The sequence below is a fragment of the Narcine bancroftii genome, chromosome 12 (genome assembly GCF_036971445.1).
Source record: "Narcine bancroftii isolate sNarBan1 chromosome 12, sNarBan1.hap1, whole genome shotgun sequence".
In the NCBI taxonomy this organism is placed as follows: Eukaryota; Metazoa; Chordata; class Chondrichthyes; order Torpediniformes; family Narcinidae; genus Narcine; species Narcine bancroftii.
The window spans coordinates 52,708,575-52,736,438 of record NC_091480.1 but is presented as its reverse complement, the minus strand read 5'-3'; the positions used below and the strand labels follow the sequence as shown (position 1 = coordinate 52,736,438).

The 27,864-nt window shown below is 39.1% G+C and overlaps 1 protein-coding gene across 9 annotated transcripts in view; it reads left to right on the top strand.

The window, feature by feature from the left end:
* ikzf4 (IKAROS family zinc finger 4) overlaps positions 1-27,864 on the top strand; it is a 145,858-nt gene that overhangs the window by 74,804 nt on the left and 43,190 nt on the right. For 7 of the 9 annotated variants that reach the window (XM_069905498.1, XM_069905497.1, XM_069905500.1 and 4 more), the window contains 2 exons: positions 3,008-3,062; positions 14,972-15,076. In XM_069905498.1, the coding sequence (XP_069761599.1) occupies positions 3,023-3,062; positions 14,972-15,076 (145 nt within the window). In that variant the 5' untranslated portion in view covers positions 3,008-3,022. The remainder of the gene's footprint in view (positions 1-3,007; positions 3,063-14,971; positions 15,077-27,864) is intronic. The other 2 variants (XM_069905502.1, XM_069905501.1) reach the window with 1 other exon arrangement.

Below are 27,864 nucleotides of genomic sequence, written 5' to 3'. Positions count from 1 at the left end.
ACATGCCAATTAACCGTTTTATTGGAATTCAAATGAATCACATACCCATCTGAGAATCAGATTTTTGGGCTGTCTGTACTGGTTGATTTTTGACAATGGACACTATTATAAATTTTGAAAATTTTAAAGCACTATTTCTGTTATTTTACTAAAATATTGTGATGAGGCTTTCAATTGCCAACAAGAATGATGCTTGTATAACTTGCAGCCCAAGTTTTTTTGTCCCAATTCATTGCATAAACAGATGAATCTCTTGAACAAAAGTTTTTTTTTCTTTTGACAATGGGTTTACATGGCCATTTTGTTTTTTTATTATTATTTTTTTTTAAAAATTTTTTATTTTTCACACCATAAATCACATTAGCCATGATATACACTATTTCTTTTTCACACATATACAGTGACTTTTTCTCTCCCCCACCTCCTCCCAAGCCACCCCCCACCCCCCCCCCCCCCTCATCCATTTTAGGTATACAATCTAGGTTGCATTAAGCCAGTCAGACAATGTTGTCATTCAACAAAAATACACCAGAAATTCTACTGAGTCCATTCTTTTCTTTCCTTCTCCTTCCATCAACTTAGGTAATGTTTGTCCCCGGTAGGTTTTCGCTATTGTATTTAATGTAAGGCTCCTATACTTGTTCGAATATTTCAATATTATTTCTTAACCTATATGTTATTTTTTCTAATGGAATACATTTATTCATTTAAATTTAGTAGTTTCTTCCTTTTAATTTGGTTATGTATTCCATTAATATTTAAAGTCATATAGTTCAGCGTAGCCCTTTTATATTTTGTTTATCTTCTCTTTCCGTTTTTCCATCATTACCTTTCCTCCTTTTCCATTTCTGTTTTCTTATTTTCAACTCTTTATAAGACAACATTCCTACAACATCCAACATTTTCCTTATTCTCCTATTTCTATCTTATTTATCCCCAATCTCCCCTTCCCCTCCTGAGTTGTCCTTTATCCCTTGTCGGACAACCACATCTCCCCTCTCCATTTGGATTAGCGAATCCACTCGCAAGCGTCAACTGATTTCCCTCACCCCGCCCCCCCCCAGAAAAGATTTCACTTTTCATATGTCACAAAGGTCACTCTTTTAATTCCCTCCTTATTCTCTCTATTCCATTACCTTCCCTTATTAATTCTTGTCTATACTATCTATATTTTCCTCTAAGTACAGATACATTCACGTATGCACATTGTCTCTATTCACTCTTATACCTCTTTACCCGCATACATATCAATCGTGATCATTTTTACTCTCATTACCCGTCTTCATCCCTCAGTCTATTTTTGTCTTTACCCACATACATATCAATCGTGATCATTTTAACTCTCATTACCCGTCTTCCTCCCTCAGTCTATTTTTGTAATTGTTCTGCAAATTTTCGTGCTTCTTCTGGATCCGAGAATAGTCTGTTTTGTTGTCCTGGAATAAATATTTTCAATACCGCTGGATGCTTTAGTATAAATTTATACCCTTTCTTCCATAAAATCGCCTTTGCTGTATTGAACTCTTTTCTCTTCTTTAGGAGTTCAAAACTTATATCTGGATAAATGAAGATTTTTTGCCCTTTATACTCCAGTGGTTTGTTGCCCTCTCTTACTTTTTCCATTGTCTTCTCCAGTACCTTTTCTCTTGTAGTATATCTTAGGAATTTTACTACAATAGATCTTGGTTTTTGTTGTGGTTGTGGTTTAGAGGCCAATACTCTATGTGCCCTTTCTATTTCCATTTCTTGCTGTAGTTCTGGACATCCTAGGGTCTTAGGGATCCACTCTTTTATAAACTCCCTCATATTCTTGCCTTCTTCATCTTCCTTAAGGCCCACTATCTTTGTTATTTCTTCTGTTATAATTTTCCATTGTATCTATTTTTTGAGCTAGTAGTTCTTGTGTCTCTTTAGTTTTTTTATTAGATTCCTCCAATTTCTTTTTTAAGTCTTCTACCTCCATTTCTGCTGCTACTGCCCGCTCTTCCATCTTGTCCATTTTCTTTCCCATTTCTGTTAAGGTCATCTCTATTTTATTCATTTTCTCTTCTGTGTTGTTTATTCTTTTTCTTAAATCCTTAAATTCCTGTGTTTGCCATTCTTTAAATGACTCCATGTATCCTTTAATAAGAGAAAGTATATCCTTTATCTTGCCTTTCTTTTCTTCTTCTATTTCACTGTACTCTTCCTCTTTCTCTTCTTCTTCCTCTGGGTTGGCCATCTGTTGTTTCTTTTGTGCCCTTTCCTTCTCTTCTTTCTTGTTTCTATTGTCTTCTGTGGTCTCTTCTTGCTGCAGGTGTTCTGCAGCTGTCGTTGCCGGCTGTGGAGATTGACTCCCCAGCTGGTCCCCCCTCCCGTCGGTGTGTTTTTTTTCATTCGCATCGCGCATGCGCGATTCCTCGCGCATGCGCGGTTGCGCACTTTTACTCGGCTCTGCGAGCCATTTTTGTAGTCCATTATTTACCGACCTGAGGGAGCGGGTTTCTCTCTCCGCAGCGGGCCTCTTCGGACAGGTAAGGCCTTCACCTTTTTCCTCTTTTGTCTTCTCTTCCTCTCTTCTTACCGTTGCTTTCGATTTTTCTTTTTTTGTCGCCATCTTCTTTCCACCTTTATACTCACTTTTCTGTAACTTTTATTTCTGTGCCTTTGTGTTTTCCTTTGTTTTTCCTGACTTTTCTGGAGAGGGCTGGAGTTCACCGTCCGGCCACTACTCCATCACGTGACTCCTCCTCATGGCCATTTTTCAATAATATTCCATGAATCTTGATAAATTGTTCAATGCATTTCCCAAATATTCTCTACTATTCTTGTATTGGTTGAGAAGATAGATCTATTATTTGTACTTATCCACCAAATGAAATTCTAACAGCTCATCCACATAGGAATTTGGTACAACGAACAGGAGTTCAACTGGGCATTCTAATTCTGTAACATTTTAGGGATGACAATTTGAAAGATTCTTTCAATGTGAAGCATGGATTTAAAACCTTTTTGTTTTGCTTTCCAGCACAGCACTTTGAAAATGGACATAGAAGATTGCAATGGTCGCGGCTACATTTCTGGTAAGGGAAAACAGCGCTCATTTTTCCAAGTGTCAAAATATTTTGACTTCAATATTATCCAACTTTATCACGAAGCAATTTGCTTTGTCTATAACTTTCCACACAGTATATTTTGGGATGATTCCATGCCCTTTTGTCATACCACAAGGTATGTTTCTGTTTTAAAGTTAAATTTGTTTTTTGCATAGGGCTGGTCTCATTAGATTGACTTAACCAGAAAATTTGGCGATGATACAATCACAAGGAATATAAAATCGGCAGGACATCTGTTCCTGATCACTTAATGTATGATCTTGACTCCTCCACTATAACTGACATCTCATATACAGAGCTATGAGTTGACACGTGGCACAAGGCTTTTGCTTATTCTTCATGCAGTGATCCGTATTGGAAGTTGATTTTTATTGGGGGTGACATGTAATTTAGGTGCGATATCCTCACCTGAATTGTCTACTGGTACCTCGAAAGTTGCTCTTCCCATTTTGACATTGCACCAGAAGATTCTTTGTGAAACTATTGATCTGAAGGATGACATCTTTGGGAAGGATGTAACATTTTTGAGTGATAATTTGCTGTATTCCCCAATGCTATTCCTGGGTAACAATGAAAAGATGCACAAAAACTGGAGCACATTAATTTTCTGAGCTTTTTTACACAAGTGCTCCAAGAAATATGAGTGGGCTATATAACTGACCACCATGACTAACAACCAGTAAATAGCAATCAAGTGTTGTGTGTGCTTTTAATACTTTCAAGTGACTTGGAGCTCTGCTGGAGGTGAATATATGACCCATCTTTTCAGGGTTGAAGCAATCACACTGCTTCCTGATATTTCCCTGAAATTTTACCATGGTGGAAGACTTGAGATAACAAGCACTTTGCACTCCTGGAGTAAAACACGAAAGTCTGCAGATGCTGTGATTGTAGTTAAAAAAAAACACAAAGATGTTGGAGGAATTGAGCCAGTCTCACAGTATCTGTAGGAGGTAAAGGTGTATAGCCAACGTTTAGAGCCTGAGCTCTTTTTCAAGGAGCTTTGGCCTAAGGCTCAGGCCTGAAACATTAGATATATATCTTTAACCAACTTCAGATGCCGCGAGACCCGCTGAGATACTGGAGCATTTTTACTTTGCACTCCTGGAAGCCAGCCTCACTTCATTTCCGTTGCCTCTGTCACTACTCGAGCCACAGAAATTGAACCTCTGTTTGTCAAACTGCATGCATTGATGAACCGTAGCCCATTACCAACCATTTTTTTGACCATTTTCCATTTTGTAACTTGAAGCATGAGCCAAAGACATGATCTCTAAACTTTCTGTACTTTGTTTTTTAAAAAAGTGAATAGTTTGCACATAATACCTGACATTTCCCATCTCTCAATGATCCCCTAAACCAAATGGATCAGATTAAAACCAGTGAGACATTGTGGTGACTTTTTTTCATTTTCACTCGCTGAATTTTATTCCTTCTGGAACTTAAGTTATGGGGAGTTATTGTACAAGGTAAACATCCTACCTTGACAAAAGGCTCAGGCCCGAAAAGTTGGGTTATATATCTTTGCCTCCTCTGGACGCTGTTCGACCTGCTGAGTACCTCCAGCACTTCTGTGTATTTTCTACATTCACAGCGTCTGCAGACTTTCTTGATTCACTCTAGGTAACATTTTTGTATTGTGACAGTGTTGGCCAACAGCTCCCAGCCTATAATCCTAACTTCGGTCCCTGCCTTGGAACTAATATTTTTGAACTTTTTTTTTCAAAGTAATTAAATTAAAACTATGAAGCTTGCTTTTATACTTCAATTGTGATAATTCCTCTCTGTAAACATATATTCTGGCATTTTCTTCAAAGTATGAAGACAGGTACACGATCCTTTATCCGGACATCTAAAATCCGGAAAGCTCCAAAATCCAGCAAGTGGGGACTGGCGGCTGGGGGAGGCAGCCCGGGGAGTCTGCCTGGCGGTCGGGGGAGGCAGCCGGGGGACCGGTGGCCGGGGGACCGGGGGAGTCTGCCGGGTGGCTGGTGGAGGCGGCCGAGGGACCGGAGGCCGAGGGACCGGTGTCTGGGGGAGTCTGCCGGGCGGCCGGGGGAGACTGCCTGGCGGGGGAGAAGGCCGAGGGACTGCAGTCGGGGGAGATGGCTGGGTGACTGGAAGGGGGTGGGGTGGATACGGCAGCACAATTTGGGTAGGCTTTCCGAAATCCGGAACACACTATCCCCCAAGGGTTCCGAAAGTCTGTGGAGACGAAGTCATTAGGTATATTTAAGATGGAGGTAGATAAGGTCGAAGTTATGAAAAGACTGCAACTTTAAAAAAAATTGTTGCCAGGTATCTTATTACCAACAAAAAAAAATGCAAGCGCCACATGAGTAGTGAACAATAGCAGTAGGTAGTCGAGCAGTGAGTTCTGAGGGTCTGAAGTTTTACCATTTCAACTGAACATCTTTGCCTTGTGACACTCGTGGGCACCATGAGTTGTTTTTAAGATACCACCAAGCCCTCTTTGAATTTTTTTTGATGAAATTTCTCAGTTGTGTAATGCATTACAGCATGTTGTTCAGGAATGTTGACCAGGATGCAAAGACATTTTAACAATGGGAAATAATACAAAATGTAAGGTGTTTGCAAAATATGATTTTTTTAGGTGCTCATAGGAACTCATTTCCTGAAAATTTCATATTTATTGTCAGAGTACATACAGGTACATGACATCACATACAACCCTGAGATTCTTCTTCCTGCGGGCCAGGCAGAATTACTTCTTATTGGCAAGGCAAAAAAAAATGTACACATGTAAACAAATATACATAACTGTGCAATACAGAGAGGGAAAAAAAATAAAGTGCAAAAGTAAGAGTTCTTCAATGAGTCCCTTATTGACTTTGTCATTGAGGAGTCTGATGGTGGAGGGGAGCAGCTGTTCCTGAACCTGGTGGTGCGAGTCTTGTGGCACCTATACTTCTTTCTTGACAGTAGCTGTGAGAACAGAGTATGTGCTGGGTGGTGTGGATCCTTGATTGCTGATGGCAGTGCTCCCTGTAGATGTTCTGGGCTGTGTCCACTACCTTTTCCAGGGCTTTATGCTCAAGGTATTTGTGTCCCCATACCAGATCGTGATGCAGCCAATCAGCACACTTTCCACCACATCTTTAGAAATTTGCTAGGTTTTGTGGTGTCATACCAAATATCCCCAAACTCCTGAGGAAGTAGAAGTGCTGATGTGCTTTCTTCATGGTGCCATTAGTGTGTTGGGCCCACTAAAGATCCTCCAAGGTTGTGACTCCCAAGAACTGGGTCGTATCTCTGGTTTTCCTTTCCTATACTCAACAGTCAGCTCCTTGGATTTTGGTGACATTAAGTGCAAGGTTATTGTTGAAGAATTACAGAATTGGTTTCTTAAATATGTGAAAGAAAGATCAAGCAATTGTAATGCTGTGTATTTGCTCTTCATATTGCAGGGTTGAGTAATTTAATGCTTTGAATTGGTATCGTTTGATGCTGGGGATTGTTTCCTTGTGATCAGTGGAGGCATAATCACTGAGGAGAAACAGCATCTGCAGATGCTGGAATCTTGGGCCGACAAAGATTTGTAGCTGAGACAGCGACCATGGATACAATTGATCAATCTATGTTTTGGTTCTGAACCCTTTGGGAGGTTCTCTAGAATGATCCCCAGAAAAAAAGGGTTATATAAGGAGCATTTGGCGCTGGGACCAGATTCGCTGGTGTTTAGAAGGATGGGGGAGTGGGGTCTCATTGAAATCTATTAGAGTGGATGTGGAGAGGTTGTTTACGATGGTGGGCGAGTCTGGAACCAAAAAACAAAAGCATCCGTTTCAAACAAATGAGGAGGAATTTCTTAATCTATGGAATTTGCTGCCACGAAAGTCTGTGGAGACGAAGTCATTAGGTATATTTAAGATGGAGGTAGATAAGTTCTCAATTAGCAAGGGAATTAAGGGTTGAAGGGAGAATGTAGCGGAATGGGGAAAAAAAGATAGTAAATGAGCCAGGATGGAATGGTGGGGCAGACCTGATGGGCCAAATGGCCTAATTCCACTCGTCTGTTTGGTCTTTATCAAGGCCAGAGGGAAGGAAGTGAAATTAATTGTTTAAAGGGGGAAAGAAGCTGAGGTGGGGCCTAGGGTGATAGGGTATAGAACAGAAGGTGTGGAAAGGGAAGAGACGGGAGGGAGGTGGGGAGGGAAGAAAGGATAGAGAGGGAAGGGGAAATTAAGTACAGCAGTAGGTGAAGAAGAGGTAGAAATAGTAGAGTCAGACAGGGGTTTGGGTAACATAAAATTAGAAAAATCAATGTTTATGCTGTTAGGTTTAATGCTGTTCAGGATGAGTCATTCCTGAAGTTTATGTTGGGGATGGATGAGGTCATGTCATTGCAAGAATGGTTGGGCGAGTAAGAATGGTTGATGACAGGAAGTTTGAGAAAGCCATTTTAACTGCGACAACTCTGTGAGGCCACAACACATCACATTCCTCCTCGACAGCCCTGAACCCAATAGCAGAAACATTGATTTTTCTAATTTTGGATAACCCCCCCCCCCCAATCCCATCTGATTTCCCTGTTCCTATCTCTTCTTCACCTCTTGTGTAGTTAATTTCCCCCCCACTTTTCTTCAGCCCCCCCCCAATGGTTTCTCCCTCCACATGTCTTTCCATTTCTCGCACCTTCTTTTCTATACCTATCACCTCTGGGTGATATACCTACCCCCAGCTTCTTTCCTCTTTTATAAATGCAGTTTTACCCCATTCCCTTTTGCCTTGATAAAGGGTCCAGAGTCAACATTGACTGACCATGTCTAACCATGAATGCTGTCTGACCTATTGAGTGCCTCCAATAATTCTTTGTCTGCTCATCATCACAGAAGAGGCTGGCTCAGTTTCATTTCTTGGAAGAACCACTTCCAGGAAGATCAGTTGCTAAAAGCATAAAAATACCTGGCAGTGGTGTGGCCTGATTTATTTTCTTCTTGATGCTCAAGTTACATTGCAAAATTTCCCTTCAAGCATCAAACCTTCTGTATTTGGCTGAGTTGATTTCATTTGATTATGGAATTTTTTAAAAGCTGAGAAATGCTCGCTGACAAATAATAGTGAAGAGACTTTCGGAGGGAATTTCGCGCATTTGTGATGCTGATTATACTGTTATGTAGATGGCAGGAACTTGACATATGATGTAATAAAACACTTCCACAAGTCATCCTGTGACTTTTAACAATGGTCTTTTATTTATATTTAGACGCTGCATTCTAGCACTTCCACATCCGGTAGATGTGTTTGCGCTGTGAAACAGCTTTCAGTAGCTCTGTCTTAAACTTGGACATCTTGGTAATAGAAGTTGCCATGGAGGTACAAAAAGAAATTTTGCAATATCCATGTAAGGAGTAAGCTCCTGGATGTTGGACCCACAATCCAAATTAAACAAAGCAGATGTTCTGTAATTTTTACTTTTTTTATGTAGCAAGTTAGGGAATGTACCTCCAGTATCTGGCACCTATGAGGATTGGTAGATGCCAGATAAGTGTATTTTCCGGTTGCTTGAGACTTACTCTTACAATGCCTAACCAATACACTTGCATTAAGAATAAACAGTTTGAAAGACAAAAACACTACACTGTACTTATACTGAACAAACTTCACCTGCATGAATATATAAACTGTAAAACATTTTACTTTATTTTCAGTCACATTCTTTGAAAACATTTAACCGTCGCTTCATCTCCAGGTTCCTCCCCCTCCATGGAGCCACCCGAAAGCCAAATAATAAAATTATAGATAATTAACCCCCTCTCCCCCAAGTTTACAAATAAAGCCTCTGACGGGGGTGACTTACTAAGCAGGGATAAGGAGACATTTTAAGAGAGTCACCCCAACGGCGAGCGGCATCAACCAGCTCTTCATCCTGGGTGACCCCCATTGTTGTTTCACACAATTTTATTCAAACAGCTGCTACAAGCAAAGCCACAAATAAAGCTCTTCGCTGGCTGGATATTGGCTCCTATCTTCACCAAAGGTTTATGTATTATTTCGGAGAACATTTGCTTTTACAATTTTAAACTTTTATTTAAATTTTTATTTATTTTAATTTTTAAAATGTATTTATTTTCCTCTTTTTTTTGCTGGTTGCTTGAATTCCGGAGAATTCCACTGTATTTCTCTGAACTCCTGTAACCTTGTCCTCTCTTGTTTCTGAATGTGACAATTAATTTGAGAAAATATTTTGTTTAGATTGACACTTCTATTGTGACCAACCATTTAAACCCCTAACTTCACCAATGGCTGGATTAATTCGTATTCAGTTAGAGAAACTTGTCCTTGATAGGCATGCAAAATTATATAATTGAAGAGAACGCAAATAAATTTAATTTGATGTCTATGAACTAATATAAGTACAGTGTCCAGTAATATTTCTTCTGTGTATCAAGTGTACAAATTCCATGTATGTTCATAAATTAAAGATTTAATTAGTATTTTAACACTTATTTGTAAATTCAGGAGGTGAATATCTTGAATTCCATATGAGAACATAAGAAATAGGAGCAGGAGTAGGCCAATCGACCCATCAAGCCTGCTCCGCTATTCAATGAGATCATGGCTGATCTGATGATAGGGTCGTCTCCACCTACCTGCCTTCTTCTCATAATCCCTTAATTGCCCTATTATGTTGAAATCTATTAAGAATAGATGAACTAAGCTATGATTACTCCCGTAATAGGCATTGTGAGGGGCTGTTTTAATCTAGTTTGTGGTCAAAATTCCAAACAGAATAAGAAAACATGGCCAATTCAATACTCATTGACAAGTCACAAATTTAACAGAATCATAGAATTTTTAAGGTTTTTTTAATATTTAATTTCATCCAGTTGTATTAAAGTTTGTTTACACAGAGAGTGGAGGATGCCTGGAATGCATTGCAAGCGATGGTGGTGGAGGCTGGTACAACAGGGACAGTCAAAAAACACTGAGATAGGCACATAGATATATAAAAAGTAGAGGGTAATGGGTGTGAGGTGGGGAAGGATTATATTGTGGGCTGAAGGGCCTGTGCTGACATGTTCTATTTTATGATCAAATGTAAAGGTACAAGTGTAATAAATACTGGCAGTCGAGATTGCCATATGTATTCTGGTGCTAACAATTTGGCAGCTGCCACTCTACTTGGCTTCTGTCATCATGCAGCTGTCTGATTTCCCATGAAGATGAGGGGAATCACTTGAGCTGCTGTTACTTTAACTAAATAAAGTTTAACATTTATAAATGGTAAATGTGAAGTCCTTGTTTATTCAATGTATATGTAAACTGTGTTACAGAATTATGCAGAATATGTGGAGTTCTTGTAGTGAGAGGGTGAAAGTATCGACTTTGAATAATGCCGTGTTTGGATATGTTGAGCAGGAAACTGGAGCTCCAGGCGTAGGATTATGGAAGTTTGAAGCATTGAGCTATTATTAAGCACCGCCTTGTGGCTAAAGGAAGAACATCTGAAGTGAAAAATAGGAAAGATCCACCACCAGCCACTTGGAGGTTAAACCACGTGGTTTATAAGGGAAATGAGATTTTGCTTTGGCTTGACTTTTGCCAAATACTTTTCCAGTTTCCTCATTTGGCTAAAGCATTTGTTCTGCAAAAAGTTCAATTTCTTCAGGTTCTGTCTTTGGAAACTTTGCAGGGAATTTTGTTTCATGAAGACATCATGTTGTGATAACATGACCATGGATATGCTTCTAGAATACATAACCATTTCATACATTCTACCTTCTCTCCTGTAAAAGTGGACAGACTCTTTTGACAGCAATCTGGAGACTAGGTGAGAGTGGACCAGACAATTGTCTATTGTTCCTTTCCCCTAACTGCAATTTTAACTTGCAGCATATAGATTTCTGATGCAGTATTTTTAATTTTAACAAATTAAATAGCAATTACATTGCAAGATTCACACCATGTCTCAACTTTCTAAGGAGTCTGAGATTTGTCATGTTATCCAATACACCATCAAGCACTATTGGTGTACTTTGTAAAGTACTAACTGGTGACATCACAGCCTGGTTTGATATTTTGTACTCCCAGAAATGCAGAAGGCTGCAGAACGTACCATACAGAGCCAAGTCAATTGAAGGCTCTGAACTCCAATCCTTTAAAGACCTCTATGTGAGGTGCTGGCTCAAGAAGGCAGCCAACATCATAAATGATTTCATCACGCTGGTTACAACCTCTTCTCACTACAACCTTTGGGCAGGTACAGAACCCTGAAGACCAGCACCTCAAGGTTCAAAAACAGTTTCTTCCCAATAACTATCAGGCTCTTGAACCTCCCCTTGTTACACCAGAAAAGTACAGTCTGCACGATTGCAAAGTCATGATTTTTTTAGCACGAGGATAACTTTGAATATTCTACTTTTTATATTTATTGTCTCAATGTATTTATCAATTATTTATACTATTATAGTCTATTTTACAGTATATCATTCGACTGCAGCAAGTAAGAATGATAACATGATAATAAATTCATTATCAAATAATGTCAGCACTAAGGGATAGAAGATAAAAAAAAAGCTTGTGAACTCCAAGTGCACCTATAATGGTAGAAAGTAGCTAATAGCCCCTTTTCCGCTGGCGCCCTGTCCCAGGATTAACTGGGAATTTACTGGAACGGGGTCCAGTGGAAAAGGAACACCGTCTGAATGGTGGCGTCAAATGACGTCATTTCACGCTGGGGATTAACCGCCTCTACCCCTACTCATGATGCTGGTGTGCTGATAAAATCAGTGGAAAAGGGAGAGCAGAAAGTCACCCATTTCCATTTGAAGGTAGAACACTTCGATCCTCGGGGATGTGTGTTTAGTGGAAAAGCAGTTAGTGTCCCAGTTAAGGGTGGCCCAGTGGAAACAGCACAAAGAGCTTCCTATCCCAGGACACTTAATTGGGATGCCAGTGGAAAAGGGGCTAGAGATGGAGTTTGTTCTGGTTATGTGTAGAAATTAAGAGTGGATGTGCAAACTCGTTCCAACAGAACTAACTGGACAGTAAAGAAGTGCATGAAGATAATGGCTTGGTCATCAGTGATGGCATTGTAGTAAATAAATAGCTATAATTTTCAACCTTTCTCTTCCATCTTCAAATTAAATATTTTATTACCTAAGATTGAAAACAGAAATCCTGCATTTTTGAGACTTTGGCTAAAATTTACGCGTCCAATGAAAGAAGATTTTCAAACTGTCAATTTATGAATGTGGAAAATTTGTTAAAGGCAATTTTGTTTTGGCAGATGTTGAATTTATGGACTTAGCTGTTTTCTTTTTAAAATATTTTTATTAATTTGATAGAGAAAATTATTACATGTATATATTGTTTAGCTATTAATTCATTATATAGCTTTTATATAATGCAATACAGAATATGAGTCACATATCAATTACACACAGTCTTATATAATTCTCAAAAAAAGTGAAATATAAGAAATTTACTTCATACTATAATATTGAGATATACATTGAGATTATCTAAATAGACCAATCTCTTCTAGTTATAGAAAAGAGAAAAAGAAAAAAGGAAGAAAAATATTCTGATGTAACCCCTCCAGCACCCGCAAATAAATTGTAAAGAATCGAGTATTGGCTCTTGGACATCGGATAGAAAACCCCCAGAGCACCCCCACCCTAGTCATCCAATCATGATCATAGTCCATGAATGGACCTCGTACCTTGTCAAATTCAACCTTGATCTCTTTAACATTAAATCTAATTTTCATCAAACTCAAGCAAGACATAACATCCTGTAACCATTGGTGGACTTATAGTTTTTAAGATAACAGTTAAGAAAACTGCCACTTTCTAGATTTATTAGCTTGACTAAGGGTTGAAGGATCTTTTCTGTCATTATTTTAGAGTCTTGCTTATGTTTGTTCTTTGATTGAAAATTCTCTGTGCCTTTTTCTTGGTTTTAAAATAAATGTGACCTTTTGCAAATGATTTCTAAATGAAGGTGTTCACTACTGAATCAGGTTGGTAGGTTGTTTGAGCTACTGGTCTCTCTCCAGCTGGGTTGTACACTTAATTGATATATGAGGAAAGTTCTTCCATGTGAGAATTAACAGCTGTTTTCTTTCTTCTTCTAAAGTAATTTGTTTTGCATGGCAAAATGTTATAGGACATTCTCTTAGATTTTTTTTAAACTTGAAATACTGCTTGGTCACTTCACTGTAGATGGAGAGTAGTTGGTGCCAGTTCTGGAAGTTGAAACTTAAAAAAATGAAGTGAAGTTTTCAGGGTGCAGAGTACAAGCAATCCATTTGTGATTTCCGCCCCCACCCCCGTTTCCCCCCTCCACCCACCACCGCTATCCATGTATGGTTTTAGAGGGCACAAAAATACAGTTTGTCTACAAAAGGATAAGATGGCTATTTAGGTTTTCTTACTGAACAGGTGCTAAAGATTGGCAAGTAAAGATAATGAAATCTGAATGAGAATTGGGAAAAACATAATACTATGTAGAAGATCAATTATTCAGTGTGGATCAATGCTGACTGATGTGCAAGATTTCTGCATTTGTCCAGTAAGTTGGTGAGCATGCAGTGGGTTCCAAATGCAAAAAAAACAATTTTTGAGATGTATCTATTAATGAGGGAAAAATTTCCACCTCATGCTGCAGTGAAATTGACCAATGCATTTAAAAGGTATCTTGAACCGAATACTAAAAAGCTGTTATCAGTTCTCTGAGTTATTATTGATGTCTCGTGGTAATTCTCTAGACAAGACTAAGAAACAATGGGAGCAAGATTGACAACAAGAATTTTCTTTTGAAATTAGTTAATTCATCTTCTCTATGTGCTCGACACTCATTATTGCAATTTAAAGTAGTACATGGAGCTTACTTCTCCAAAGTTCAATTGGCTAAGTTCTATTCTAATATTTCTTCAAAGTGTGATAGATGTCATATGTTTTGGTCATTTTCCTTGCTTTCCAGTTATTGAGAAAGTATCTTCTGTACCTCGTCTTTAGTTCTTCATTTTAATTTGGCTCCTAATCCTTTTCTTGCCCTATTAAGTAAATCAGCTGATTGAAATCTGTCTGGGCTACAATCCCATGTAGTTGCCTTTGCTCTTCTTATTGCCAGAAGAGCTATACTGATGGGATGGAAGGATGTTGTCCCTCCTACTCATACTTAGTAGTTATCTAATGTGACAGCATGCTTGACTCTGGAAAAAATTAATGCTGTACTAATGTAATGAACCTTAATTCTCTAAATTTATGGGGTCCTTTCCTTAATTATTTTCAGAATTTATAAGATTATTGGATATCATTTTACGGTTTGGTTGTCCTTTCTTTCATGCATTAATGGAACATGTATGTTTAATCATAACTTCATAAGGGAAGGGGTAGATTATTAGAATAGGTTTAGTTTTCTATACTTTTGTCTCATTCATAGGTTGTTGACAGTTATTTGTTAATAGACATTTACTTTGTTGGATATATATTCTTGTTATTACCTATGTACGAGCACACATATATAAATTCAACATAAATATTGGAAAGAGAATGTATCAAGTGAACTGAGATCTGAATTATGTTGAATCTTGGTATTATGTATCTTGAGCCTTGGCCACACATCAGACTTCTATCTGGTAACAGTAGAATTATCACCCTCTTGCAATAATGATATTAACCCTAAATATCTAAAATGGCTGTTTAAGTTTGAAACTGTGTTAAATTAGTACTATTTTGTTTAGCCATCTTGTTTCTTTACATGATTTGAACCTTTTTTTAAAATGGCAATTCCCAGTGCAAATCACCCGTGTTGCATTGAATTTTATTTTTCAAATATTTTCCATGTTCAATTTGTTTGGAGCAATAAATTACAATCTTTAGAAACCATTTTTTCTTGCCGTGCAGGAAGTGGTGACTCTTCAATGGACAAAGAGTTCCCTGGGGCAATGGTGGGTCCCACAGTGAGCACACCTAACAGTCAGCACTCTTCACCCAGCCGTTCTCTGAGTGGTATGTCAAACCTTTTTTGGTTTTTTTAAAATTATTCATTGGTTTCACTTGTTTAATCCTTACCCAGTTAGATGCCAGAGTTGATTGCTGAGGGTGAACAGAGAACTGGTTTTAGTTTATTTCTTACATTTAATATAGATGATACTTTTATGCAATATTGATTTGGCAGGAAGCACACTTGCTTCACAAGTATTAAAGAAATGCTGAAATTATTAGTTCCACACAGGAGGTTGGATCTTTGTTCGTATAATCTTTGGAATTTTACGTAGTTGTACAAAATCTGCAATTCTTGTTGTTTTTTTTCCATACACATTATAAATATGATAAATTCTCTCTGGTGAGGGTGACATTATTCTGTTGAAATTCTAACTTAGAGCAGTTAGAAATGAACTAGCCTGAACCAAGACATTAAAACCATTCTTCATTGTTTCCATTAATGAAAGATGAATTTGTATTTCTAAACATATGTTTTTGGCAAATCATTTGGTTGTGACACTGGTCCTCCTGACTGAAAGAGTGGGATGTGTTGGAGAAGAACACATTGAGGTGTGCCCTGTGAATCAGACTTTATCCTCCTTATTTTTTGCAGTTGAGAAATGTAAGTTGAGCACTAAAGTTGTTCCTTTATGATCACGAACCTGGGTGAATGATGGGACTAGCCAAGCAATCTTAATTTAAGGATAATGGATGAAAGAGAAAGCAGAGTAGGAAATATTCACATTTGCTGCAGAAAAAAATGATTTGGTTTTGGAGAAAAAAATTTGAGAAGATGCAAAAAAAACTGCAAACAATTTGCTACCTGGAAGAGTGAGACTACATAATTAATTCTCTCTTCCAGAGCTGGAGAATTGGGACAGGACATTGAGGACGTTATTCTCATTATTAAGAGGATTCTGCCTTTCCACATCCTAACTTTCTCCTGTATGTTTTAATCCACATTTTATGGCAATTTCTTGAAACTTGATTGACATTAACACTTTGCAAAGCCAGACATTGGGGTGTCACAAATCATTCAGTGATTTGGTAGGAAATTGTAATTATGAGTTAACTTCTGCCATGTTGACTGAGGTGCCTGAGGTTGTTGTGCATCCCATTAGTCTTCAGATCGAATGCCTTGAGCTCGAGGGAAAAAGATTTGCTGTTCCTTGTTATTCTGCCTGGTTTTGCTTCCTAATTTGTTGCCACAAATTGCTGGAAGTTCAGTTACATTCTGAGTGATGTAGTTTAACCAAAACGTTGTAATCTATTCCTTTTCAAATATAATAATATACTTGTTCGCCTTTTATTCCAAGTCTTTTGGAACTAGGCAAACAAGTTTGCCTTGAGTACATTTCAGAACATGGTTGCAAGCTTAGCATCTGCATGGTGACTGATTTATCGGCAAATGGGTAAATACTATTCACATCTTTATTATTCACTGTTAATTTCGTGAACCTCATTTTCTAATTTCTTCCATGAATATTGAAGATCTAGCTTTTATGGTGTTAAATTCCATGAATAGTTGTTGCACTTGAAATCGTCGTTTTGACTCCTTTGACCTTGCAAACCTAAATCTGTGTTCATCTGAGACCATCATGACCATTGTAGTACATTTGAATCTCTCCTTTCAGATTTTTTTGTACCAAAATGTCTCCTATTAAAGATTCTAGTGAAGAGTAGTGCATTTGTGACAAATGTAATCTTCCATTCTGCCTTTGGATGACCATGTCATCCAACCAAAATGGCTATTGACCATCATTCATCTGTGTGGACTGCACCAACCTGGTTTATTTTCAGTTATGTACAGCGAATCAGGGCCGCACTGTTAACATAGTGCCAGTGACCCAGGTTTGAATCTGTTTGTAAGGAGTTTATACGTTCTCCCCGTGACCTGCGTGGGTTTTCTTCAGGTGCTCTGGTTTCCTCCCATCCTCCAAAAATGTACGGGGTTGATAGATAAATTGGGGAGTACAGGTTTCTACTATACTGTAACATTTGTGTTTTTAAAAAAAAGTTGGGTTTGATTGGAACTCTGCTTCTGGGTGTTTTCACTGTGTCTGCTATTTTTAATGTCAACATACCAACTTTGCATCAAAATGTTAACAAATTATTATTGGCCACCTTGATGACACAATTCCAAATTAGGCATGCATACAATGAGATCATTATCTTCCCCTTAGTTTTTCTGTCCCTTGGAAGTTTGTAGGTCTTTACCTCAGATGTATTGATGGGGTGTGAAGGAATATTAAATTCAAGTGCATTGGTTCTTACTGGTTTATTACAGTATGTTTTCCACATTTTAGGATTTGCATCCATGATCCTTTTTTTAAAATCACTGCCAAGCTGCTGTGTTTTCATTGCTGAGCAGGATGTATTTTACAGGTAGAAATGACATGACTTGTCATTGTAAGTAATGATATATTCGAACACCTGTGAGTACAACATGAAGTTTTTCAGTATTCATAAATCATTTGAAAACAAAGCCTTATCAAGGTGCATTACACCTTGTACAAGCAAGTCCTTGTGAGACAATTTGGGGAAACATTCATTCCTTGTGTTTTTCATATTTCCAGTCCTTTGTGTATATTCCAGATCTCGGAACAATCTATTCTAAATAAAGTGGTTTTTATTATTGTGAAACCCATTCCCTTCAAAACATGATATTTATATCCAAACCCAGAAACCAGACCCTGCAGAAGCAGCCTATTAATGTTGTTGATTGATGGACAAGCTTCAAATTGAGGATTCATAACCTGTTCAAATCCAAGCCTCTGCAATGTCAACACTTGAGCAGGGTAGGATGTTCAACCACAGCTTTGTCTGTCTTAACTGCCTTTAAAAGACCTTGTAGAACTTGTTTCAGGTGAACCAGGAGAATTTGCCTTGGTGTCTTGATGAGAACCTGGCCACCCAGCATGTCTGCTCCGGTGTGTACTCTGATTAACCCTTTGGACTCTGGTCATTTTTAACCTTTCATAATATATACTCCAGACTGGGTCCATGGGTAAACTACAGTACAAGCTCTAGTATTAACTAGCTGGTGGTTGGGTAAAAAAACCAGACCCTGAAAACAGGGATGCAGAGAATATGTGCTTGTTGGTAGTCCTTGAAAACCAGGACATGGAGTCCAAAGGGTTAAAGCTCAATACTTTATCTTAGACTAAGGAAGTTCAGCATGTCTCTCAACAACTTCTACAGATTCACCATCAAAGGTGTACTTGCTGGGTGCATCATTAGCGTGGAATGGAAACTGCTCTGCTAAGATAGGAAGAAGCTGTAGAGGGTGGTGAATGCAAATCAAAGATCATGCATCTCCCTTCAATGGACTCCATCTTCATTTGCTGGTGCCTTGGAATGGCAGCCAACATACTGAAGGACCCATCACATCCTGGGTGCACATTCTTCTCCTTCAGGGAGGATGTTTAAGTGTGTTAAATCATACACCAGCAAGCTAAAAGACAGTTTCCTTCTGCCTGGCTCGCAAGAAAAAGAATCTCAGGGTTGATTGTGTTGTCATTTATGTACTCTGACAATAAATATGAACTTCGAACTCTCCTTGCAGCCACAAGTCTCCTGATTGAACCCCACAACAGTGCTACTCTTGCTTTGTACTAATTGATCTTTCTTTCATTGTAATTGTGCTCTTCTTCTACTTTACATGGCTGTATGAATGTTAGAGTTCATCTGTTAGACTGCTCACAGAAGAATCCCTCACCAGGTATAATGTGACAAATAAACTTAGTTAAAATAATTTGCTTAATATTTCCATTTGTTTGTTCTTGACCAATATTTGGTAGCTCATCTTTAAACAATTTAAAGTACATTTGTTGTTTATTATATTGTTTGGATATAGGAAAAAAAATGACCATTTAGGTTGCACTTGATGTGATGTTAGTGCTTCCATGGTTGCATGCTGCTTAGTTCTGTCAAAGATGCTTATTTAAGATTATTGTGTCTACATGAAGAGGTTGCTACTGGGCTTAGAAAAAAAAACTAAAGCAAACTACTGACCCGTGTTTCCGTGGAGCTGCAAGATTTTTCTCTCCCCATCCTTTGAGACCTACACGTGTTATCAGGCAGTTGAACCACAGGGGAGGCCTCCTGTATGTTTTTCCAGATTTGAGTTCGCCCCTGATGCTTGTGTGCACTTTGAACGTGGATATTAGGCATAACAACCTTATTTCTCCAACCCAGTTGATCTTCTATGAAGCGGAGAACAGAAGCCTAATCTATGACATCCTGATCAGGGTTGACATAACTGCTCATCAGATAATGTGTGCTGCCATCAGAGATGCCTGTTTTAAAAGAAAAATTGTACTAACCCAGAAAATTGCAAGCCTCTTCAATATTGTGTGCTTATTCTTATCCTGAGCAGCTCATCCATTTTTTTTTTGTTCCTTTCAATTCAGTTGGCAATGACCTTTGCTTGATGCCTCTTGGACAAGTACAAAAATTCAGATCAAGGAACTCAGCTGTTTGAAAATTTTGAAGTGTATGGATAGGATAGAAAATAAGATTAGAGCAAGATCTGTGACATATATTAAAAAATATTTCTGGAACGTACTGGTTAAGTGGGTGGTGAAGACAACTACTTGCACATTTTCCTATCTAAATGAGTACTTGAATTGCTAAGGCAAAGAAGATTTTGGGCCAAATGTTGGTAGATAGGATTAGTATAAATAGATACTTGGTTTGCATAAAGTGATTGGCTGAAGGTTCTATTTCTGAGCTGTATGATTTGAATTTGTGAATCAGCAAGTAGGCTTGATGGGCAGAATGGCTCACTCCTGTCTCTTGTCCTTTAGCAGATTCCATTGAGTGCCGAATGCTGCATTTTGCATGGTAATAATTTCCAGAACACATTCAAGATGCATTAAGGAAATTATTGCTGTGTAGGCAAGGGCAGTGAGCATCAATAGACCACTTGGCTTCACAAATGAGTCCTGCAATAAGCTGTTGTCTAAAAGTATATTCATTCCAGCTTGCTTGGTAAAGCATCGAGATACTTGGGTTGATTGGAGTGCTTCTACAATTGAATCTTATTTGACTTTACTATGCTGTGGTACCATGACTTCTGAATTCTATAATGGTGCTACACGTTCCCAAGTAACTAGCCACCAGAAGAATACAGCAGTGTCCAAGTTGCCACAATTGCTTAGGAACTGAGAATCCATAAGTGGGTGCTCAAAATATTGTCCTTTTTGATGTTGCCATCAACTTGAATGAATGTTTATTGGAGTGCTTTAGGGGAAATGCACTTTGTTAAACATTTTCAACGGTATAAGCTTTTTAACTATAGCCGCTTTTCAGATGGCCAGAATACCTGATTGTAAAGCTGCCTATTGTACCCCAATGTGGCTGTCGGGTGGCCACCTGAAAGTGGAGAACCCAGCCAGCAGCACCAGCTTTCAGGTGCCTAGCAGAGGCAGGGTGATGACAGTCAGCTGGCGACCAAACTCCCCGCTGCCTGACAGTCCCCCGGCGGAGGAGGGGGCTGTCAGGCAGCAGGGAGGCGAGCTGTCAGATGGCTGCCCCTGCCCGGACTCGGGAGCCGACGTTTGCTCCACGGCACCTCTCCCTGCTTTGGACCTTTCAGGTGGCAGAACACCGCCTTCAGCGCTGCACCTAAACGTCCCTTCGCAGACACCTACAGCCGGCTCCGGAGCCCCATTCTCCAGACAATTCCACCTGAAAGCGGCTTATATGAATTGGTTGTTAGTGATTGTAGTCTTCCTGACTGGTAAATGGTATTTTAACGGTGTTGATGAGTCAACTGAAAACTATTTGAAGGTTATTCTGCACAATGAAATTAAATCAAGATTATCATTCTTATGCACCTGGGTGTAACAAGGCAGCAATTATTCAGGGCAGAGAATGAAGTTCACGAATTAAACTGCCTATCTGTGTAAAATAGAGAAGTCAGGAAGGGAATCATAAATGGCTACCTGAAGTGTGATTCAGTAAAATGAGACTTTGCACTTCAGGCAAATTTAAAATCCATAGAATTCAGAAGGCCAACATCTTTTATTTGGCTTGGATATTTCTGCTAATCAACAATAGTCCTTTAAGCTGTTGTTAGACCCAAGTGTCCTCGGTTTCTTTGTGAGTCTTTCACATCTGAAATTGTGCACTGAAATAATGTGGGCAAACTCTATTCTCTATTTCTGCCAACCTCACCCATCTGCTACTGAAACCTTAATTTGGATATTTGACCTCCAGACATGACTGTTACAAAGCTCCCATTTTTCACTCCTCATAAACCTAAGTTCATCCAAAGCTGCTTGAATTCAAGCCCTGCTTGTGCATCATTCAAATGCACACTATCTACATCATCTACTATCTGTATTAGCACAGGTCTCCAAACATAACCAGTTTAAGATTCCCTCCCTATTGCTGCATCCTTTCATTGCTGTAAGAAAGTGGTGGAGAAACTCAGCGGTCCCTAATCTTCCTCCACCACTTCATCTCCCCCATATCCTTTAAGAGCCTCAAGACTTTTTTCACTTGATTACACTTCTGTGGTGTCTTTTTTTTACGTGTCCAAGTTGTTTAAGTTCTACAACCAGGGCAATGTTTGCAGACGAGGTTTGCATATGGGAGAGTTTTATAACATTTGTTATATTTGGTTACATGTGGGCTTGGACCAATATGTATTTGTATCCCATCTTACAAATTCCCCAATTCCAAGTAAAATTACTTACAAAATAGTGCTGGGTACTTGTGTTGCTATACTCTGAAAACTCCCAAACAGCACGGTGAAGGAAGAGAAAATTCAATCACGTAATGATTTGACATTTCTTGGAAATGTGTTTCCTACAGAATTAGTTTCTTTGAAGTGCATTGATTTCTTATGCAGGCAACTAATGAAGTGGGTTGCATAAAGTGAGAATTGACAATCTGCACAGCAACAAATGATCAATTAAGCTGCCATGGCTGAGAAAGCAAATTGAAGCACATGGCAAACTTCCAGCCTGTCATTTCCTTGACCATCACAGTTCAGCAGTTTATCCAAAGGCTTCCTTCTCTGACCTTTCAGCATTTCCTTTGTACTGTACTGGGGTGAAAGCTGTACTTGCGTGTCCAGGTCCTACAAACAGCTCAAGACAACATTTTGGTGCAACAAGTCAGCATATGCTCATAATTTTGAAGGGAGAGTGAGGGTAAAAAGTTCAAAAACAGGTTGGTGGTTGTATTACAAAACTCGAGCATGCTAAGCCAGGATTTAGCAGCAATTTTGGGGGAAATCCTCCATCTATTCTGAGAGGTGGACAGCCAGTGCCTTTTTCCCAGGGCAGGAATAGAAAACGTGAGAGGACATCTGTGCAAAGTGAAGGGAGGAAAATTTAGGGGAGACATCAGAGGTGTTTTTTTTACACCGAGTTGAGTGTGCCTGGAATGTCTTGGTGGTGGTGGAGACTGAAACATTAGGGACATTTAAGAGGCTCGTAGACAGGCACATAAATGACAGAAAAATAGAGGGTTACCAAGTAGGAAGGGTTTAGTTTTCTTTGTAGGAATATGATATGCTGTTACTATGCTGTAATGTCTATGATCTATGTCCTGGCACAAGTATTATACTGTTCTTGGAATGTTTTCTCGGGTTTGCAATCTATATTATTAGTTTCTAATTGCATCAAAAATATGTGATTTCAAATTTGCGGCCAAGTAAATAATTTAGTGATCAAATGCTTCTCCCTTAAAATAATTCAGTCACAAAATGAGTTAATTTGTAATATCTCTCCTAAATTAAAGAAGTGTGGAGTTCTCAATTATTTGACAGGTACAGGCAATGAAGAGTCAAATTGCAATAGACAGAATAAGTTAAGACAGAATTAAGATCGGGAAGATCACTTGCAGTGAAATAAGTTGGATAATATTTCACGAAAAAAGATGCCGAGATTTGGTACATGTTGTCATATGAACTAATTATGGAATTTTCCAATTTACAATGTAAAAACAGCTATTTTATTGATTACACACAGCAGGTTTGTGCCATTTCTGTTGAAGGAGAAACAGAGTGAACATTTTAAGTTAGGGACCTAGTGCCAATAAGGAGTCTTCAACCTGAAATGTTAACACTCCTTCCCTGCCCCTGCCAAGAGGTACTGCTAAAATATTGAGTGTGGCCAGCATTTTATGTTTTCATTTAAGATTTCTAGCATTTGCAGTTAATTTTAAATTTAGACATACAGCATGGTAACAGGCTCTTTTGGCTCACAAGCCGAAATTGGCAATTACACCCATTAGAATTACAATTGACTGAAAACCCCCAGTAAGTTTTGAATGGTGGGATGAAACTGGAGCACACGGAGGAAACCCATGCGGACATGGGAAGAATGTACAAGCTCCTTACAGATTTCAGATTTATTGTCAGAGTACGTATATGGCATGCATACAACCCTGAGATTCTTTTTCTTGCGGGTGAGACAGAATTGCCATTTATTAGCAGTGCAAATGTAAAACACATGTAAAAAAGTGTACACATGTAAAACAAATAAAGAAATGTAAATAAACTATGCAATGCAGAGAGAAAAAAAATCAATAAAGTGCAAAAATAAGAGTCCTTCAATGAGTCCCTGATTGAGTTTGTCATTGAGGAGTCTGATGGTGAAGGGGGAGCAGCTGTTCCTGAACCTGGTGGTGTGAGTCTTGTGGCATCTGTACCTCTTTCCTGATGGCAGCAGTGGGAACAGAGTGTGTGGTGGGAGGTGTAAATCCTTGATGATTGCTGCTGCTCTCTGATGGCAGCGTTCCCTGTAGATGTTCTCGATGGTGGGGAGGGTCTTACCTGTGATGCCCTGGGCTGTGTCCACTACCTTTTGCAGGGCTTTACTTTCAGGGGTATTACTATCCCCATACCAGATCGTGATGCAGCCGGTCAGCACACTTTCCATCACACATCTGTAGAAATTTCCCCGGGTTTCCGATGTCGTAACAAACCTTCGCAAAGACGGCACTGGATTCGAACCCTGGTTGCTGGTGCTGTAATGGCATTACGCTAACCTTGTCTCAGGTTTCTATTACTACCATTACTTGTTTGCACCATATTTGATATTTATTGGTCGCAAGTTCTTTACTGCGGAATTCAGAGCTCAGCTAGCAGAGCCACGCAAGATGGTATGAAAAAGGAGGGGATCTGGAAAATCACATCCAATAAAATTGAAACGGCAAAATGATATATGTTTGAGAGAGAGCCCCAGCAAATTAGTGTCCATATGGGTTTTTAATACATCTGGGGAGGGCTTTTGGACTATTTTAAAAGGCTAGACTGAGCCTTTTCTTCTTCACCTGTAGTACCTTTTTTGTTCAAAGCTAATTAAGTTGGGACCATCTACAGCAGTGGTTCTCAACCTTTTTCTTTCCACTCACATACCACTTTAAGTACTCCCTATCCCACCGGTGCTCTGTGATTAGTAAGGGATTGCTTAAGGTGGTATGTGAGTGGGAAGGGAAGGTTGAGAATTACTGCTCTAGACCCAATTGTTACTGAAGTATTTTGCTTGACAAAAATTGTCATTGGCCCATTTCCTTTGGAGTTATAAAACAGTGCATATACAAGTCATTTAGGGACGAGTAAAACAGTGGGTTTATTCCCACCCACACACCATCTTAAGTAATCCCTTACTAATCAGAGCACCAATGGCATAGGGAATACTTAAAGTGGTATGTGAGTGGAAAGAAAAAGGTTGATCTAATGGTGGCCTTGGGACGTAGTAAGAATGGTGTTTAGACACTTTGGTGTTAGGTAATTTTAGCCACACCATTCTGTACTAATTTATTGAATGTTGTTTTGGTCTGTAGTTTTAAAAAGTAAGTGTATCCGAGTATGTAAACACTCTGGTGTGTTAGTTTCATAAGAAATTAAGTTTGGTTTCTTTGCTCTGTTCCAATAGTAGGTATAGTTTGAGGTGTTTAATTTCCACAGTTAAGTGCAAGGTGCAGAAATTCAAATCCACTACTTGAAATTGCATTTTCTAACATGTCATCGTGTGGAAAAACTAGAACCATCTGATGAGTTTGCTGGTGCTGTTGGGAAGGATTTAAATCAGCTTGACAGTTAGAATGGTTATTTCAAAGGGAATTTGGGAAGGTGAGAGACAAAACAGGAAGTGGAAGTCAGAAATGAAGTTGGTGAAATGGAGAGTAGAAGTAAAGTTCAATGAAAAGAGTTAAAATTACCAAATTGAAGGCTGTGTATCTGAGCACTCACAACATTTGCAATGAGTTGATGCAGAACAAACAGAAACGTGGGCACCAAAGTGACCAAAACTGGAACAAATTATTCCAGGGGATGCAGAAAAACTGGGGAAGCAGGGAGCGATTGGTCCAGTGTTGAGAAATGATTTTGGCAAGACAGATCATATTGTAGAATTGGAATGAATTTAAATTGAGTGAAGAAATAGCAAAGGGCAGGAAGCATTAGGAGAGTTATTTATAGGCCACAGAATAGTTATAATGTTAGGCACAACATAAATCAGGAAATTGGAAGTGTGTCAAACAGGGTTAATACTATAGTTAAGGGTGAATTATAAACTGAATAAATCAAATTTTCTGTGATAAGGTGAATTCTTGGAATGTATTCAAGATGCATGTTTAGAGGACTATGTTGAGGAACCATCTCGGTAAAAAGCTATTTTCGATTTCATTTTATGCAATAAGAGGGCCTGATTAGATAACTTTGTCAAAGGGACTTTGGGGGAGAGTGACTATAATCTGATTGAAATTTACATTGAAATTGAAAATGATGCAGTTCAATGTGAAACTTGGTACATAATTTTAAGCCAAAGATATTATGAAAGCACAGTGGAAGAGTTGGCACTGGGAGAGCACATTGAAAAAAATAGTGCATAAGTTGCAAAAATAAAATCCATTAATGCACAAAAGAAGCAAAGGGTGAGTGAGAATAAGGAACAAAAGTGCTAACCAAGAAATAGTACTATAAAAAGCGTACTAGAAGTACTTAGAAGTTGATTAAGCTGAGGTCGACAAACTTGTATTTCTAAGTTTACTGATGATACTAAAGTAGGTGAGATTGAGAGTTCAGAGGAGGGTGTAAAGGTTCAAAGTGCTATAGAAAAGCTGAATCAGTTGAGAACAAGTGTTCACTGTATCCATTCCAAGGATGATCGGTTGGCCCATATGAGGAGAGATTAAATAGACTGGGACTTCAGAAGGATGGGTAGAGATCTTGTGGAAATGTGCTAAATTCTAAAAATGTTTGACAGTCTCAATGCAGGGTAGATTGTTCATCAGCCTGAGGAGTCCAGGCCCAGGGACACAGTTTGAAAATAAAGATTGTTTAGGATCGAGATGAAAAATTTCTTCACCACTCACACAGTCGGGAGCCTTTGGAATTCTCTGCTCCGCAGGCTTATGAGGACTTGGTCATTATGTTCATTCAAAACCAAGATCGATAGATTTCTCGGCATGAAGAGAATTGTGGCTTATGGAGATGGTGCTGGAAAAGGATGGTGAGGATTAAGATCAGCCTTGATGTTAATGAGTGATAAAGGAGGCTCAAGAGAGTAGATTGTTTCCTTCTCCTCCTATTTGTGTTGTGTCAAATCGGCCTATTGTCACTTTTCCTCTGCACAACAATAAAAGTTTTCGCATTACATTCTGTGTCATTGAGTGATGCTTGAGCAGAATGGAAATATCCAGCTCAGTTGCCCCAGGATTATGATAGAGCCCTTGCTGTCTTAAGAGCAGCCTTGTTCAAGTTAGGAGATGTGTAAATCAAAATGACGTGTGTATAATGTCAGAAATTAGAAAGATGTTGAAGTAGCAAAGGGAGGGCAACCAACTTAATTGATGTGCCACCAGCTTGAATGTCTTCCAAAGCTCCTGAATGGAAGGTTTCAGATTTGATTCAAGAGTGCAGATGATGAAATATGGAGCAAAAAATGATCCACTGGAGGAACTCAGTTCAGGCAGCATCTGTGGAGGGAAAGAAATGGTTGATGTTTTGAGTCAGGACCCTGCATCTGGACTGAGAGTGTGATAAAGGGCCAAATGTAAATTGGGAGCTGGCAAGTGATCCAGGTGAAGAGAGATTGAAGGGCATATGGAGATGGTGACAGATGGGAGATGGGGATTGAAGTGGAGACAACAAAGAGTTGCAGATTGTGATATCTTGATAAGGAAGGTAATGAACCAAATGAGGGATGTTGTCCAATGGGAGCAACAGGAAGAGTATGAGGAGAGTGTAGATGGTGGGCATATGGAGACAGGTTAGGGAAGGGAAGGAAACTAGGTAACATTACGTGGGGAAGGGGGAGTTTGGAAAGAAGGGAGAGGACCTGGATGGACCAAAAGGTGAGGGAAAAGCATTGTAGGGGTGCAGGTAACCTGAAATGGATAATTATGCTGCCTGGTTGTAGATAACCAAGGCAGAATATGAGGTGTTGTTTCTCTAGTTTGCATTTGACTTCACCCTGGCAGTGGAGGAACCCAAGGCAGATAGGATGATATGGGGTGGGGAGTTAAAAAGGCTTGCAGCTTCCTTATCAGATTCAGTAAGCTGCAGCCCTTTGTCTCCATGAACTGCCTCTCTTCTATTCCCCCCCCCACCCACTTCCTCTTCCCTCTCACACTTGGCTCCACCTGCCTATCAAACCCTCCTGGTCCAGAACCATCTTTCGTTTGCCACTTCCTGCCTCACCCCTCTCCTATTTACATTCTCAGTCCCAATGCAAAGTTTTGACTCGAACCATCAACTGTCTCTTTCTCTCCATTGAAGCTGCCTGACCCACTGAGTTTCTCCGGTCGTTTGTCTTTTGCTCCTAATTTGACTTGTCTTATTATGTTAA